General features: G+C 34.3%; 2 protein-coding genes and 1 long non-coding RNA gene across 3 annotated transcripts; 1 reads left to right on the forward strand and 2 right to left on the reverse strand.

Annotated features, from left to right (window-relative positions):
- The first annotated feature begins 1,790 nt into the window (after positions 1 to 1,790).
- Positions 1,791 to 2,714, forward strand: LOC109165109 (ATP-dependent RNA helicase A-like). The gene has a single exon (XM_019313739.1). It carries the CDS (start codon positions 2,010 to 2,012, stop codon positions 2,466 to 2,468), a length of 459 nt encoding a protein of 152 aa, XP_019169284.1. The 5' UTR covers positions 1,791 to 2,009; the 3' UTR covers positions 2,469 to 2,714.
- A 1,889-nt stretch (positions 2,715 to 4,603) lies between these two features.
- On the reverse strand, positions 4,604 to 12,487 carry LOC109170578 (secretory carrier-associated membrane protein 3-like). The gene is made up of 13 exons (XM_019319757.1): positions 12,214 to 12,487; positions 11,525 to 11,590; positions 8,664 to 8,777; positions 8,491 to 8,553; positions 7,837 to 7,870; positions 6,709 to 6,831; positions 6,361 to 6,423; positions 6,179 to 6,272; positions 5,784 to 5,829; positions 5,641 to 5,708; positions 5,336 to 5,384; positions 5,096 to 5,161; positions 4,604 to 4,979 (listed from the first exon to the last, which is right to left on the reverse strand). Exons 1-13 carry the CDS (start codon positions 12,271 to 12,273, stop codon positions 4,893 to 4,895), a joined length of 933 nt encoding a protein of 310 aa, XP_019175302.1. The 5' UTR covers positions 12,274 to 12,487; the 3' UTR covers positions 4,604 to 4,892.
- Positions 10,027 to 11,149, reverse strand: LOC109170586. Its single transcript, XR_002052470.1, has 2 exons — positions 10,354 to 11,149; positions 10,027 to 10,264 (listed from the first exon to the last, which is right to left on the reverse strand). It is a non-coding gene; the product is annotated as an uncharacterized LOC109170586 (long non-coding RNA).
- Positions 12,488 to 16,148: the final 3,661 nt, after the last annotated feature.

Here is a 16,148-nt window from a genome sequence, read left to right on the forward strand (position 1 = left end):
TGAAATATGTTTCAAAAGACATAAATACCCTTATAAAAATATGTGGTGGTGTTGGTGGTGGTGGTGGTGGCGGTGGCGGTGGCGGTGGCGGTGGTGGTTGCGGTGGCGGTGGCGACGGTGGTGGCGGTGGTAGTAGTGGCGGCGGCGATTGTGGTGGCGGTGGTGGCAGTGGAGATTGTGGTGGCGGTGGCGATGGTGGTGGTGGCGGAGACGGAGGCAGTGGTGGCGGTGGTAGGGTATTTTCGGTATTATAGTACTAAAACTATTCCCAAATACTTGGGAATAGCTAATACCAGGGGGGCTCCTAGGAATGGTTATTCCCCTTGCAAAGGGAATAGCTCATTCTCGGGAACGCTATTACCTTGAATAAAACGACAAAAAAAAAAAAAAAAAAAAAACAGCAATGGTATAGGTCTATTTCCGGGAACGGTATTCCATCCCCGACCTATTCCATGAACCAAACACGCCATTATAGTCGAAGACTAAATTGGGTAAAACTACTATAGTCAAGGACTAAATTGTGTATTAATAAAGGTGAAATTATCAAACTATCTTAATAGAGGACTCAATTGAGTACAACCATCAAATTTGTATCGATGATCTAATTAAGCACAAAAATCATTTAATTAGAACTAAATCAAAAAAAGTACTATATTCGAGGACGAAATTGAGTATTAACTCTTACAATAATGAAAGTGGACTTTAATCTATCTAATCGGTCAAGAAATATACATTTTGTCATGCATTTTCACCCATTGAGTAGAGAAAAGGAAATAAAAATGTTAATCTCTATACATTACATTCAATTAACACGTTAAAATTTAAAAATAAAAAGTGGGGACAAATGGTAGTGGTCAATCTGGGATGGTTAGTGTTTCAAAAAAAAAAAAAAAATCGGTGATAATTTTATAAATATTATCAAGTTTTAAATGTTAAAAGTATATCATGTAAAATTACAAAATGTAACGAGTAAAATAATAAGGTCATCCACTGATACGTAAGACGTAAGTGTATCTCAATATTTATACGTCTAAAAATGCATCCAATGATATGTAAAAGTGCACATAAGACGATTACAGTTTCCGCATCACTAAATGCGCTTTGTAATATTATTTGGTGCATTTTGTAATACTATTGCTTGGTATACTTTTAGCTTTGAAAAAATTTAAAATTTGAAATAATATTACTAAAATACCATCCATTTTTTTCCCCTCTTATTTTAGAGTCATTGATTGTCTCAAATTGACAACTACGGAGTACAATTCATTTGTACAATTCTGTATTCTCACATGATCATGCTCCTAACATTACAAATATCTCACATGATCATCATGTTCCTAACATTACAAATAACGCAACCTCCCTAGAAGTATTGGTCTAGTGGATATGATGTCTCACTTAAAACTTGTTTATAATGACATGATATAAGTGTTCCTTTAATTTCAAAGCTATATTAACTCAATTTAGCCGGCATAGACACTCAATTTAGCCCACATGAACAACTCAATTGGTCACAGGGGCGAAGTTTGAGGACACGGTATCAAGTCTCACCAACGATAGAATGAGAGCAACCTCTACCTCCTCCCAAATATTCTGTCCGGCTAAGACTTTGGGAATCATTGGAATTGAAGATTCAATCTTTTTGAGAACAATATTAACTGATAATAGCATTGTAAAATTTTCCGTTTGAAACGTGAGATATACAGTCATTGTAATAATGGCGGACAACCGAGTCTAAAGCCTCTTGCAAGCACTCCACACCTGCCACCCACTCTCCTCTCTTCAATGCTTTTACACCCATATGATCTTCTTCAATTATAACACTATACTCTTCTCCCAATCAGACACATGTGCATCCTTTCTTGAATCTCTATGATCTCCATATATACGCGCAATCCTTCTTTGCCTTTTTTTTTTTTTTAATTCTCTCTCTCTCTCTCTCTCTCTCTCTCTCTCAATAAATGCCACTCTACCCACATTTCTGAACAAAGACTTTTTGAGTTTCAGCGATGAAATCCAAAGCCATACTCATCCTAGCGCTCTTGCTCATCCCGGCCATCTTTGCGCTCCCAGATCATCATGCCGCCGGGGTAACTCGGAAGCACGGCAAGCACCACCACCACCGCCGTGAACATCCGCGTTCCGGGAAGACCGCGGAGAAAGACAGCGGCGGCGGTGGGGGGTTTGCGGGGGGGTTTTTTGGGCCGGGAAACGACTTCGGGATGCCGGATTTTGGGAGCGGGTATGGGGCCGGGTTCGGAGGCCCGAACGGAGGAGGGTATGCGAAGGGAGGGGCGGTGAGACCGACGGTGGTGTGCAAGGAAAAGGGCCCGTGTTACGGCAAGACGCTGAGGTGCCCGGAGAAGTGCTTCAAGGCGTATAGCCGCGCCGGGAAGGGCTACGGCTACGGCGGCGGCGGCGGCGGTTGTACCATGGACTGCACCAAGAAATGTCTTGCTTACTGTTAATCACTTATTATCATTATGATTATAATTATAATTATAATCTCGTTTAATGTTTAAGAGATTTATGAACTCTATTTATTGTTTAAGCAGTGTGTGGGTAGAAGGTTTGATCGGGAGAAATGTGTGGCATCGTAGTACAATGTATCTATCTTCGGCCAACGGAGTTTAATTTGATGTTTTTCGTTTTATTTAAGGTTTTGAATTATTTTGACGACATAAATTACATTTGACGTGATCTTTGAATTATTTAGACAATATAATAAACCAGATTTGACGTAATTCTTGAATCATTTTCAAACATAAATCACATCTGACGAAGCACTGAATCAAATGAGGCTTTGACTATTGACATTTTTAATTAGCACTCAAAGGCAAATTATATTATGCATCGCGGTGCATAATCGATTATGCACCGCGCGTCTTTTTTTTTTTAAATGAAAATAAACAGTGTTTGTTTTCGCCGTTTCGCACCCTTTTATAAAAAGTAACTCTGTTATTCAGTGTCATTTTGTATACACTGCAGTTTCAGTTCAACACAACTACAGTTTCATTTCGATATAACTATAGTTTCATTCAATATTTATAGACTCAAATATGTGAAAATGTTATTTAATTTTATTTTATATACACTATAGTTTCATTAAAACACAACTACATGATCATTTTGATATAATTACAGCTTCATTGTACAATATACACTCAAATATGTGAAATGTTATTCAGTTTCATTTTATATACACTGAAGTTTCATTTAACTATAACTACAGTATCATTTTGATATAACTACAGTATCGGTTTAGATATACTATAGTGTCAGTTGGTGTTTAATACACCAAACAAACGGACTCCGTTAACTCTAACGGCGGGCCGTTTCTTTACTTAAAGAAACGACGCCGTTTTTTACCGCGGTGCATGTGCACCGCGGTCTATAATATAACGAGTGGCACTCAAATCAAACGGCCCTATGACTAATCAGCAGCACTCAAATCAAGTGACCCATAATTATAACAAGCCTACATCATTAATATTTTGATAGCGACCGACATAGACTTGTTATGGGACGTAAAAAGTCAAATTAGAATTATCGAGAATTAAAAGAGAAGAGGTGATATAAAGATGGGATAAAGTACAAATAAGTCACTGAACTATTTGGGAAAAAAGTAATTAAGCCATCAAACTCAAATAACCCCCAAATAAGCCATTGAACTCGGAAAAAAAGAGCAATTAACATTTTTAACAGGTTAACTCCAGGTTTTTACTGACTGGATTGCCAAATGTTTATTTTATTTACGTTTTTTTTATTATTATAATCTATCTACATAGTAATATATTTTAAAGTAATTATAATCAAAGTAGTTTTGTCTTGTCTAGATCTAATTTATTTATTTATTACGTATTATTTTTTTAAACAAAAGATCTAGTGAAAAAATAATAATAAATAAACAAATCAAATCTCGACAAGATAAAACTATTTAGATTATAATTATTTTAAAATATAATACTATCCAAGTGCATAATATTAATAAAAAAAAAAAAAAAAACGTAAATAAAATAAAAATTTGGCAATCCAATCAGCAACAACTTGGAGTTAACCTATAAAAAATGTTAATTGCTTTTTTTTTCAGGGTTCAATGGCTTATTTGCTCTTTTTTTCGGGTTCAATGGCTTATTTGATGGTTATTTGAGTTCGATGGTTTAATTGCATCCCTATAAAGATTAATAGTCTTTATATAATAATAATAATAATAATTAAGGGTAATATTATCATTTTTTTCTCTTTCCCTATTGTTGCTGAATTCAATTCAATGAGTTAAAGAAATTGTAATTTCACCCAACTAAACAATTTAATTTTAAATGTTAAAGAATTTGATTAGAAAAGACTTATAATTGCGTCCAACCAAATCTGCTCACGGTATTTGGTGAATGTCAAATATTTCAATGTATAGACTAAATTAATTGGTCAGAAAATGTCCAACCAAAACATTAATAATACATCATTCAATTTTATATCAAAACTATCGTATAAAAAATATAGACGGAAGATATCATTTAATTTTATGATGACAAAATGACAACTTAATTGACTTCTGTGTAATTACTAGATCACCTATCTTTTTAGATTTTTGAAGACACCCAAATATAGAAGCACCAAATAATGATTAATGAAAACGATATAGATTTACACACGAATCCGTTGTGTCCAAAAAGGTAGAAAGTATAGTTTCTATAATGTAATCAAGGCACTTTGGTCAAAAGGTAAAACCATATATCGCAGGAACAAATACTAACATATGAAACAAGCATATATGCCTAAGCTGAAGTAAGCAACTCATGTATCTAGCGCCCGCCTAATTGGCACACAGGCAGGCCAACTCGTCAGTGCCCAAAATCACTCAATGCAGCGGTGGTAGTGGGAGGGGGAGAACATCATATCGCCGCTCTCATGGCTCCTCTAGCAGCCTCGCGTTTCATCTGTGCAGCTTTGCCACTGCCTCGGAAATACATGTAGACTTGCTGCAAAATGACAGGGCACTTGATAAGAACAATTTGGATTCCGGGAACTCGAGGAGCGAGACTGTAAGTAGTTCCTTATGCATGTATAAAGTATAAAGAATGAGATTGAGGCGTACCTGAATAACCCAGACACTGATTACTGATTCCAGGCAAAAAAGGCCAAAGCCGATGAAGTAGAAAATCTGTTAACATATGAATCACCAGAAACTATTCAGTGGGTAGACTCTTGCTATATGACACACATTCCACTTGCGGCTGGTTCGTTTCTCTTTTAACAACCCAGAAACGTGGAGAGGGGTAAAAGAAAGAGAAAAAGAAAATATAAAAATAACCCCAAGCATATGCTCAATACTTACCCCGACCAATACTTGCTTGCCTATGAGGTCTACTGCGGGCAGGATACCTCTGTTCCAACAAATAACGCAGGTTCAGATTATTAGTAAATGTATGTAACCAACTCCTTTAATGAGATGGCATCGGCATAGATTTTGCACAGATTGACAAACTAGAAGTTGGAGTTTACAACACTGTAACCATAATCATCTCCTCAAATAGGTGAAGACAAATTGTGATGCAGAAATTTAACCAATGAAAAAAAGTGCAGTAGCTATCAAATGAGTTCCCTAAAGAAGTTTATATGCAAGTAGCAATAGGAATTTACGTTAGAGATTTGCCTCTGAAAACTACTGGAGGAGCAACAGCAGCAAAGATGCAGAATCCAATGTGAAGCTGCACAGAGGGGCAAGATGTGAGAATTTTGAATCACAAGGCAAGGAATACAGGACTTCAGCACAAGAATCTTACCAAGTAAAACATGAAAAACCATCCAAACTTCAGTGCACTTTCATTCCTGCAAAATCCATTAAAATATAAGCCATATCACATCATGTTTAAAAATGCATTACATAAGAAAAGGACAGACACATTTAATGAAAATAAGGAAACGGATGCATATGCATTGCAATATATACACAAGTATATACACAAAAGGAAAAGGTGAACAAGTCAAGAACATTTAGTGTCATAAAGTAAAGAGTTACCACCTAAAAACTAGCATGTATTACAATAAGTATTTTTCTAAGGTAAAATTTAGCAAAATAGTTTGCAATCCCCAACACCTAAGATTGCCAGACACATTTTATCAAGAATAACTGATTCATTGACACAAGTAGAATATGGTTCAACTGAGGAAAATTTACCTAAAAGCACGATATAGTGGACGATACCACAGTACATAGGCTCCTGGAACCCCTGAGATGAAATAGATAAGAGATAGGAACCAGATTTTTACATCTGCAACAAAAATCTTCAGATTAGAATACCTAGTCAAGAGCATTATGATTAATAGCATTCACCTAAATCAAACATGATGTATACAAACCTCCCTCTTTAATCCATGCAGTAGTGACAGCAATTACATTCCACAAAAGACAAGCAACAAGCCCTGCTCACCAACAGTGCATATAAAAACAAAGCATTACATTACACAACAAATAAGGAAACAAGTAGGCAAGTAGCCATATGAAAAAGCTTGAAAACTTCAAATCAGAAAAGATAGACCTCTATAAAATACAAGATGGGCACTAGAACACCTAAAAGTTCTAGAAACCTATAATTTTCGCAATCAACACTGGGAGTTCAACTGCATATACACAGCCTAGCTAAAATGGAGCTGCACAACAAGAGGAGGAATTTTCGATTCCAACATAGGAAACAAAACTTGGCATACCCAACAAGGTTGTAAATGCAACATACTGCAGCCTCTGAAGATGAATTGGAATTTCATTAGCAATATCATGGTGAATTATTGGGAGGAATGGAGGCCAGTTCTTCTCCTCAAGAACAATACCAGCTGCACATCAAAGTTGACAATTCAATTTGTAAGTCAGTCAATAGATATTTCAAGACTAAGGTTGCATCAAACATTGTCAAGTTACAAGACAATTTGGCACGCATGTTGCAGATGAAAAAGAAGTTAAGGATAAAACATGAACAATGGATAGGCATAAGGAGGCTGTAAAAAGCAAGCCCAGTTAAGTGAAAAGGTTACATTAACTATGTAATAAATTAATAATTATAATTTTGTGTGTAGACAAATTGTATGTCTGCAGCACTAATTTTTTATTTAACATAATTCAAACTGTAAATGTCAAAAAAATTGGGCTTCTAACCCTGATCAGGATATGCTTTTCCTGCCACAGCCTTTTGTCTCTTTTGGCTTCTGGAGCATTCCCCAATATACAAATGAAAGAAAATAAGAAATAGTCCCTCACTATCTCCTCTATGACATCATCCATCATGTTATACTATGTCAGTGTATTTTTATCTTTTCTTTTGGTTGGTAACCGATTTAAGTAGAGCCCAAACTTTCCCAAAGATGTGTGCTGTGTGCATAGTACTTACTGTGAACAATACACAAATCTACACTTTGTAGAGGTGTACATTATGCTTTTCAAATTACTTTGAAGTAACCTTTTCCTTTTGCATAGCTTCACTTCACATGTTTTAAGTTTTATCCTTGTGTTGTACTTCATATTATTTATATTATTCCATTATGTAATATCAAACAATTACAATCTAGATATTTGTGTTAATCATGCTTAGTGAATAGTTAACAGTTATACCTTCACTTTGCTGATATTTTATCTAGTATGAAAGACTGCTGATACTTTAAAAATGCTATACTTCATTCTTCTCAAATTATATCTTGGCAATTTTACCAGTGATCATTGTCAATTTGCCACTGAAATGTATGCATGTATTACTCAAGTCTAATATGCCATAAATGCTTAACAAACAATAGAGGTTATGGAATAGAGATGCAAGAGGAAAGATATCAAGTAAGAGTAAAAAGCACCTCGAGCAGCGGCATCTTCTCTCCGCTTTAAGTCCTGAATTACAGAAAAAAAAAAAAATCAAATAATGAAAAGGTATTTCACCACACCAGTAATTCCCAGTAAATAAGAGGAACTTTTTTTGGGAGTATAGAAAGAAAAGAATTGGGAAAATGTCCATTCACTTCAGTGAGAGACATGGTTGATGAAGGTAAAAAAAAAATATTGACACAAGGAGGTAGTAGCGTATTGAAATCAATTTGGATTACACCCTTGCTTAGGAGCCCATGATGCATAGTTCTGCAACTGGACCAAATGTTTGAGATTCATAAACATTTAATTTGAATTGGTGCACTGTGCACAACCCTCTCCCAACGTACACATTTCAGAAATGCAGTTCATTTCACATTGTGGTGCTTCACTATAATAAATTACAACCAAAAAAGAAAAAGAAAAAAGTGTATTGTCCACAAAGGCATCATGACATCTACTTATTGAATTTTGTGAACAGTTCTGAAAATTTTCCTGCAGTTGTAATGATGTAGCAATCCAAGCTCTACACAAGCCAGTGAGAACAAGAATATAAACTAAGATGCAGGACTCAAAATAATGAAATTTAAAACTTACTAAGACAAATGTTGATAAGAAAGAAGTTCATATTTTCCATTAATATATACCTGCTCCCTTCTCCTCAGTTCAGACTCTTTAGCCTGTAACTCCTTCTCTTTCTTTTTTAAATCCTGTGTTTAAAATTGATATCAATCTATAAAACCAAATTAATAGACATCAACAAACAACAAAGAAGATGAACACAGCTATGTGTACTCATCAATTCTGGAAGTTAACACACCGATGTATTGTCTAGTGGAATATCAACAGAGTCATTGCTATTATAGAAACCAGCTGGTTCAGGAGGAAGAGGTGAAAGCCTTGAGTTTGTAGCTGGAGGAACACTGCCAGAGCTCTGCAATGAGAAATGAAAATATTTAATCAAGATGTTTTGAAACATGTTAGACAGATAAAGAATAATAATCAAAATATGTTTTATGCTTGTGTAGTACTCAGGTAGTCAGGTACACAAATGGAGCTACAAATAGAAGTGGAACTTTTCTTTTCTTTAAACATAATAACATATTTCTTTAAAATTTTGAGTTGAGATTCTTGAAATAAGTAAATACTTAATAGTTACGGAGTAATACATAGTTTTTTAATATCAAATTTTATTTGCAAAAGTTAACCTTACAAATATCAAAACTTAAAAAGTAAAAATTTAGTAATTTACCTCCATAACAGCAAATTGGGACGGATGCAGTAGTATTTTGTTAAAAAATTTAGAAATACATTCCATTCACCACCCCCACCCCGGCTTGTGCCAATCTTTAGTTATACTTTTCACATATCAAAATACAAAAGGTTCATAAGTTGATTTTCTCCACTGGTTCCGTTTTGTATGATTTTTAACTAAATTATAAATGTACTAAAAAATTCTAAACTTATTTCTTAAAATAATAATAATAATAATAATAATAATAATAATAATAATAATAACAACAACAACAACAATAACAATAATAATAAAGTACCCTCATAGTATATGAAAATAATACATATTGACAAAATATAATTGACTTCACAAATACATAAAAAGATTCTAATTTATAATGAATAATTTTTTCTTAATAACATATTAAAAATGTCTCTAAGTTTTATAATAAAGATTTAGCATTAAAGTTAGAATGTTAAATGTCTTTCTAATTATACATAGCTTTCAAAAGCTTTGAGAATAGACAAATGATTAAGGTTTCAAACAACAAACTTTAACAGCGAATTAGCTCCAACTCCAAGTTTATCCACAAAATTAGATTCCATTATATTATCATGCCCAGGTCCCTTTTCTTAAGGGACAAAAGCAACTTTTTTGATTTGTTGTTTTAGATTCTAACTTTTTATTGTGAATTAATAATCAATATATTGCTGCACCTTAATATAATTATTAATCATGCATCTTCTTATAAAACCTTTGAATTAACTATTAATAGGAATAATTTGACATTTGGATATACTTGAATTTTTCTTATAATTTTCCTTTTTAAACTCTTTTAGTACTTTAAAAGCAATGGGTGCAATATTTATTTTCATGAGTAGAATAAATAAAGCTATGTAATTTTATATTATGAAATAAATAAAAATTATAATAATTTTACATTTTACTATTTTAGAATAATATGATTTTTTATTAACTAATTTGAGCCCAAAGAGAAATGAGTCAATCCAGTCCATTTTTAAGGTTCATACTTAAATTCAATAAAAACCAACTAGACCCAATTCCAACATCTATACAATTCGAAAATTAGATGTGTCAAAACTTGACTCAACCTAAACTTCACTTCACCACCATCACACTTGCCCATCAACAGCTAAATCCTGGCTCGGCCACTAGCTAAAAGATTACTTTAAAAAAATCATAGCGAGTCACACAGTCAGTATATCCAAAATTTGTATACAAACTACCAGCAGAGTATCACACAGAACTTATCCACCTTGCTCTATTTCTCTCCTCTTCTATGACTGTGTAAGTTTGCATGGCCCCACCAATATCAGTATAAGGTCTGCCACAATAATAGGGCAATCAGTCCCAAATAAAGCACCTGTGTATTACCACCATGCAACTGATGATATCATATCACCCCATTTCAACATTTGTGCTGTGTTAGGAATTAGGATGGGGAGAAAGTTTGGGGTAGGGAGGGGTGGGCAAGTTGGTTAGATAGGAAGGAAATTAAGAGAGAGAGAGAGAGAGAGAGAGAGATAGATAGAGAGAGAGAGAGAGAGAGAGAGAGGAAGAAAGGAGTTCCATACGTCATGTCCACTGAGAAATAGAGGGCTAATTTTTTCATCATTTTCCTCCCATTTTGTTAGAGAAAAATATGTTTGATACGATAAAGGATTATTTTCTTCCCCAATTTCTATAATCTTTCCCTTACATTTTCTTTCTTGTCCAAACAAGAGAAACTAATAGTTTCTAAATTAGAGATAGTTGTTGACCTCCTATTTGACTAATTTGAACACCATAACCACTGAATGCCAAATTCAACCAGCATTCAAATTTCAAAACCATAAATTTGATACTCCAAACCCCTAAACACTGTCTAAACGACCTCCCAGAGTCACAACTTCCCAAACCTAACATCCACCATGAGGGTAAAGTGGTAAACAGTCTTGAAGTACTATCGATCAACTGCTTGACTGCTTGTAATCAAATTCATATTTTATTTAATAACTCAAACAGAAAATAGATTTATTGGAACTGTTATTTGACAAAGAGTATTTGGCAGATGGGCTAGATTTGCAATTACGGGAAGACTATAGGAACTACAAGTAGAACAATTGTCAATTCAGGTTAGAGCAGTGGTTTTATTATATCTTGGTAATTGTTATTTCAATGTTTTACTGACAGCATTAAATCATTTTTCGTGTTTTATCCGATGTTTTCATCTTACTAAACGCAGAATAAAACAGGGTAAAAACAAAAATTCTATTCAGGATCTCATTAATGTGGCACATTAACAATAGTAAAAATAATAATTCTCAGTCTATAGCTACTAAAGACAATTCTAGGTGCTGGTTATTTCTGCACAACATCCATTATATGATTAATGAGTTTTTATTTTTACACAACTTCAAAAACCGAAGGAAACAATCCAAACTTACTGTTGTGTAAAATGCACCTCCACTAAATGCAGACCCCCCTGCTGCTTTTCCCCTAGCTCCATGGTCCTGGTTAGCAAACATGAGAAGAAAAAATAAGTGACATACCAAAAGTACAAGGCAGAAATTTCATATTGATGCTCTTAGACACACATGAGAAGTTCAAGAATCAGAGCCAGAACCAGTAAAACCAACTCATACATACTGAGGGCATTCCTATAAATAACCAACTTCCTACAGCTGTGGCCACACAAAGCCAGTCTTTCCTCATACTCAAAACACAGATCGCACTTCTTCAGCTTTTCCCAACCACAAGGTTCAATTTACCAAACATAAATCTAATGTTCCAAGCAATATACACATGTAGCTATACCTAACATAACAGAAGTACAAAACAGCATACAGTAAGTCAAATCGATCAACTCAATCCCCAACTCCCATACGGAAATCCAATCCATTTCAGATTTCCAATAGATCGCATCCTAACACCTCAAAAAACTCTTCCGCAGTACCAAATTCTGAATCAAATTACTACTTACAAAGCAACAGGTAGACAATTAGGCAAAGCACACACATACAAACATAAATACAGTAAATACAGAGGTAGAGAAGTTGAATCGCGCATCTGAGCCTTAGAACAGAGAAACACAGGCACACAAATACGCGTAGAGAGAGGGAAGGAGTGAGCTTACGGCAAACGGATTAACTTCTTCCTCTTCCTCGAAAGGATTGCTATCGTAACGGCCGGCCATTTCAGCTCAGAAGGTAGCTCCTCGGCAATCAGAGAAGCTGAGATCTGAATATGAACGGTTAATAATACTGACGAAAATGAGGCAGCTTAGCAGATAAGGAAAACCTCGGAGCTTTTTACGATGGAATCGGGAGGAATTTTAGAGAGAGAAAACAAAGTTTTTGGTCAGCTCTGAAACATTGTAGACCTGTTTTGATTTCGGTCATGTCAAGTTAGGGTGTTTCGTATTTTATTCTATTTAGTTTGTTTGATTTTTTATTAATATTATACTATATACTATATTGTTTTATTGTTTTATGCTATTCGGCAAAGAAAACAATATATAATTAGTTTGGTTGAGGTGAGGTCGTACACTTTCATCATTTAAAACATATTGAGAGTTCAAAATTTTCTTTCGTATAAAAAAAAAAATCAACATGACCCGTAATTGTCCCTTAATAGGATTGGTTTGATGTGAACTGTAATTAGTTTGAGTATAGTACGAATATAAAGTTACCTCATATAGTTAGAGCATCCACACCAAAGGTTAATAAGGGATTAATGTCAGATGAATAAACTTAGATGGGGATATTAAGAGATGTGGAGTGGGGTTATTTGAGAGAATATTTGTCTTGCAAATGCAAAAATAATGTCAGAAGAAAGAAAAAGTAAAAAAAAATTAAGCAACACAGGTTGCGCACGTTTGCGCACAGCCTGTGGCCACACGGGCACATGCATTGCACGCGCCCGTGTACGCGTCAGGCGCGCTGTTTCAGTGCGCCTGACGCTTCAGCTTTTTGTTTTTTTTTTTTTTTTAATTTCAGTTTTCACCTTTTTTTTTCCTTTTTTTCTCTCCCCTCCCACTTTCTCTTTCCTAATCACTCTTACATTATCCCCAAATTCTCCCCAACTGATGTGGATGCTCTTAGGGTCTACTCGAGACCAATCCTTATACCATGGACCAGGGTTCACACTGCACTGTGGACCCTGGTGCATGTGTATGTGTCTCATGTTGTGAGTTTTGTGTCTTGTGTTATGAAATTTTGTACCTGAAACAATTTAGTAATTGTGTCTTATGTTATAAATTTATGTGTCTTGTGTTGTGAAATTATATGCCTATGTACACAAATTTTGTACCTAAATCAGATTTGAAAAATAAGTAAATATATAACATGTATATGTGTCTTGTGTTATGAAATTCTATATCTTACGAGTATGAATTTTGTAGCTCTTCGTTTCGATCAAGAGTCCATAATGCTATGTGGACTCTGGTTCATGATGTAAATTACCACTCAGGACACATTGCGGTCTAATCAAAAGAATAATAAAATAAAACTGACATATGGCATATTAAAAATAGAATATGATAGCCTGACGAGGTAAAGAATCAATAAATAACTCCACTAAGGCTCAAATCCACAACCTCTCATATGAGAATTCAATTTGGTACCATTGAACCACAAGATTCTTAGTAGGTAATTTAAGTAGTCGTCAAATAAAAATTTAGTCTTGTTTCTAGTGAATGAGTCAACATTTGGTACTGAACGGGAAAGGATTAGACCAATCATTATATTGTGGATTATGGTCAATGTTACAAGGACTGACATATATATTCATTTTTAGGATAATGAATTTTTTTTATTGTACTATAAATTATTTTTAAAAATTTATTTTTAGTATATTGCTTAAAGGTAAATTTTTACTGCATTAAAAATTGCGTCTTAGGCTAAAGTTTGTTGATTATGTGGTGTTAGTAGTTGAGATAGATTAATATAGAGTTTTTTGCACTTTTAGTCCCATGACTATAGTGGCATGACGAATTGATCCACGACTTTTGAACCTTGCAATTTTAGTCCACAACTATTGATTTTTTTTGTAAAAATGGTCCTTCCGACCACTTTTCCGTTAAAATTTCACCGAAAAAAAATTTTCATTTTTAGCCGAGTTAAAATTGACATTTTACTTATCTAAAAAAATTAAAAGAAAAAAATTGATATTTGACTACATACAATAATACTGGGTTACATACTACTGCCCCAGGCGGCGGAGTTCCTGGAGCAGGCAGGGCTGTCAGTAAGCGGCGGAGCGGCCGTGGCGTTCCCCGGGCTAGTTGGGTTATCCGGCAACAGCATTGGAGTGGTACATGTACTCCGTTACCTGGGGCAGTAGTATGTAGCCCAGTAATATTGTATGTAGTCAAATATCAATTTTTTTCTTTTTTTTGAGATAAGTAAAATGTCAATTTTAACCCGGCTAAAAATAGAGAATTTTTTTTTCCCGATAAAATTTTGACGGAAAAGTGGCCGGAAGGAACATTTTTGCAAAAAAATCAATAGTCGTGGACTAAAATTGCAAGGTTCAAAAGTCGTGGATCAATTCTGCCAGTGCCACTATAGTCGTGGAACTAAAAGTGCAAAAAATTCATTAATATATTAGTGCTTAAATACATTTAGCCAAGCATAAATTATAAATCAATGAAGTGATTTATGTTTAAGTATGAGTATAAGGTGATCAAAATTGTTTAAGTATCAAGTCATCTAACTGCTCCCGTTCCTCCCAAGCCCAACACCTACTACCGGGCAAATTATTCTGTGAACACGGTCCACCTTGCAATATTGACTTGAATTCAAAAATATATAATTTACATATTGAATATTTACAAGGAATAAGGTTCAAATTGGCCACTGAACGTAACCTGAAAATGCAATTAAGTCACTGAACGAAAAAAAAGTGCAATTAGGCCACTGAACACTCCAAAAACGTGCAATTAGGCCACTGAACTCTTCAAACGTATGCAATTTCACCGGATAGCAGGTTACCATCAATTTTAGCAGGTTACCTGCTTACGTGGCAGCTGAGTTGGCATTTTTAATAAATTTTAAATAATTTTTAATAATTAATTTTAATAATAAATTTTATAAAAAATTGAAAAAAATAAATAATAAAATAAAGTCGTTTTTATTTTTTAAAAAAAAATTAAATAAAAATTTATTAAAAAATCTTTAAAATTTATTAAAAATGACAACTCAGCTGCCACGTAAGCAGATAACCTGCTAAAATTGAGGGTAATCTGCTGTAAGGTGAAATTGCACATTTTTTGAGTGTTCAGTGGCCTAATTACACTTTTTTTTTCGTTCAGTGGCCTAATTGCATTTTCAGGTTACGTTCAGTGGCCAATTTGAACCTTATTCCTATTTACAATTTACCTACTGAATTTTCACAAGTTTACATACTGAATATCCACAATTTAAATTGTGAATATTCAATATATGAATTGTGTATTTTAGATTCGAGTCCACCTTATTTGTCTATGGTATAACTGATGTACTACCAACCTTCATAATTCATTTTTCCTAGTTCAAGTCCGTAGATTGCAAATTATATTATAAATCTCGAGTCTACTTTACAAGATTAATCTTGAATTCTTGATACACGTTTATTTTTAGTAAGTTCATTATAGACATAGACGGAGCCAGAGGGGGGGCAGGGGGAGTCAGGGGGGTCAGCTGCCCCCCCTCACCCCACCCCACCCCTCCCCTACCCTATATTGTATATAATATGTATATATAGTACATTATTCATATCTACTATCTACTATACTAATAAGAGCCCAAGAGAGTTAGGCCTATAATGGGTAGAAAAAATGGCGGTCACAGATTTTAATCAAATGAATGGCTCAGATTGATAAGATTTAAATTTTATACTAAAATTTCCTAAAATACCCACACACCGTTACTAATTCCGTTAAAATTTTAAGAATTGCCGTTAGTTCACCGTTAACTTACTCATTGATTTCAATTAAAAAAAAAAAAAAGGTCTTAGGTTCGAACCTCATCCCAATCAAAGTTGGCATAATTAGTACTCTATTTTACTCTTATTAAATTATATAAATAATAA

Source organism: Ipomoea nil, unplaced genomic scaffold, assembly GCF_001879475.1.
Source record: "Ipomoea nil cultivar Tokyo-kokei standard unplaced genomic scaffold, Asagao_1.1 scaffold0317, whole genome shotgun sequence".
NCBI lineage: Eukaryota > Viridiplantae > Streptophyta > Magnoliopsida > Solanales > Convolvulaceae > Ipomoea > Ipomoea nil.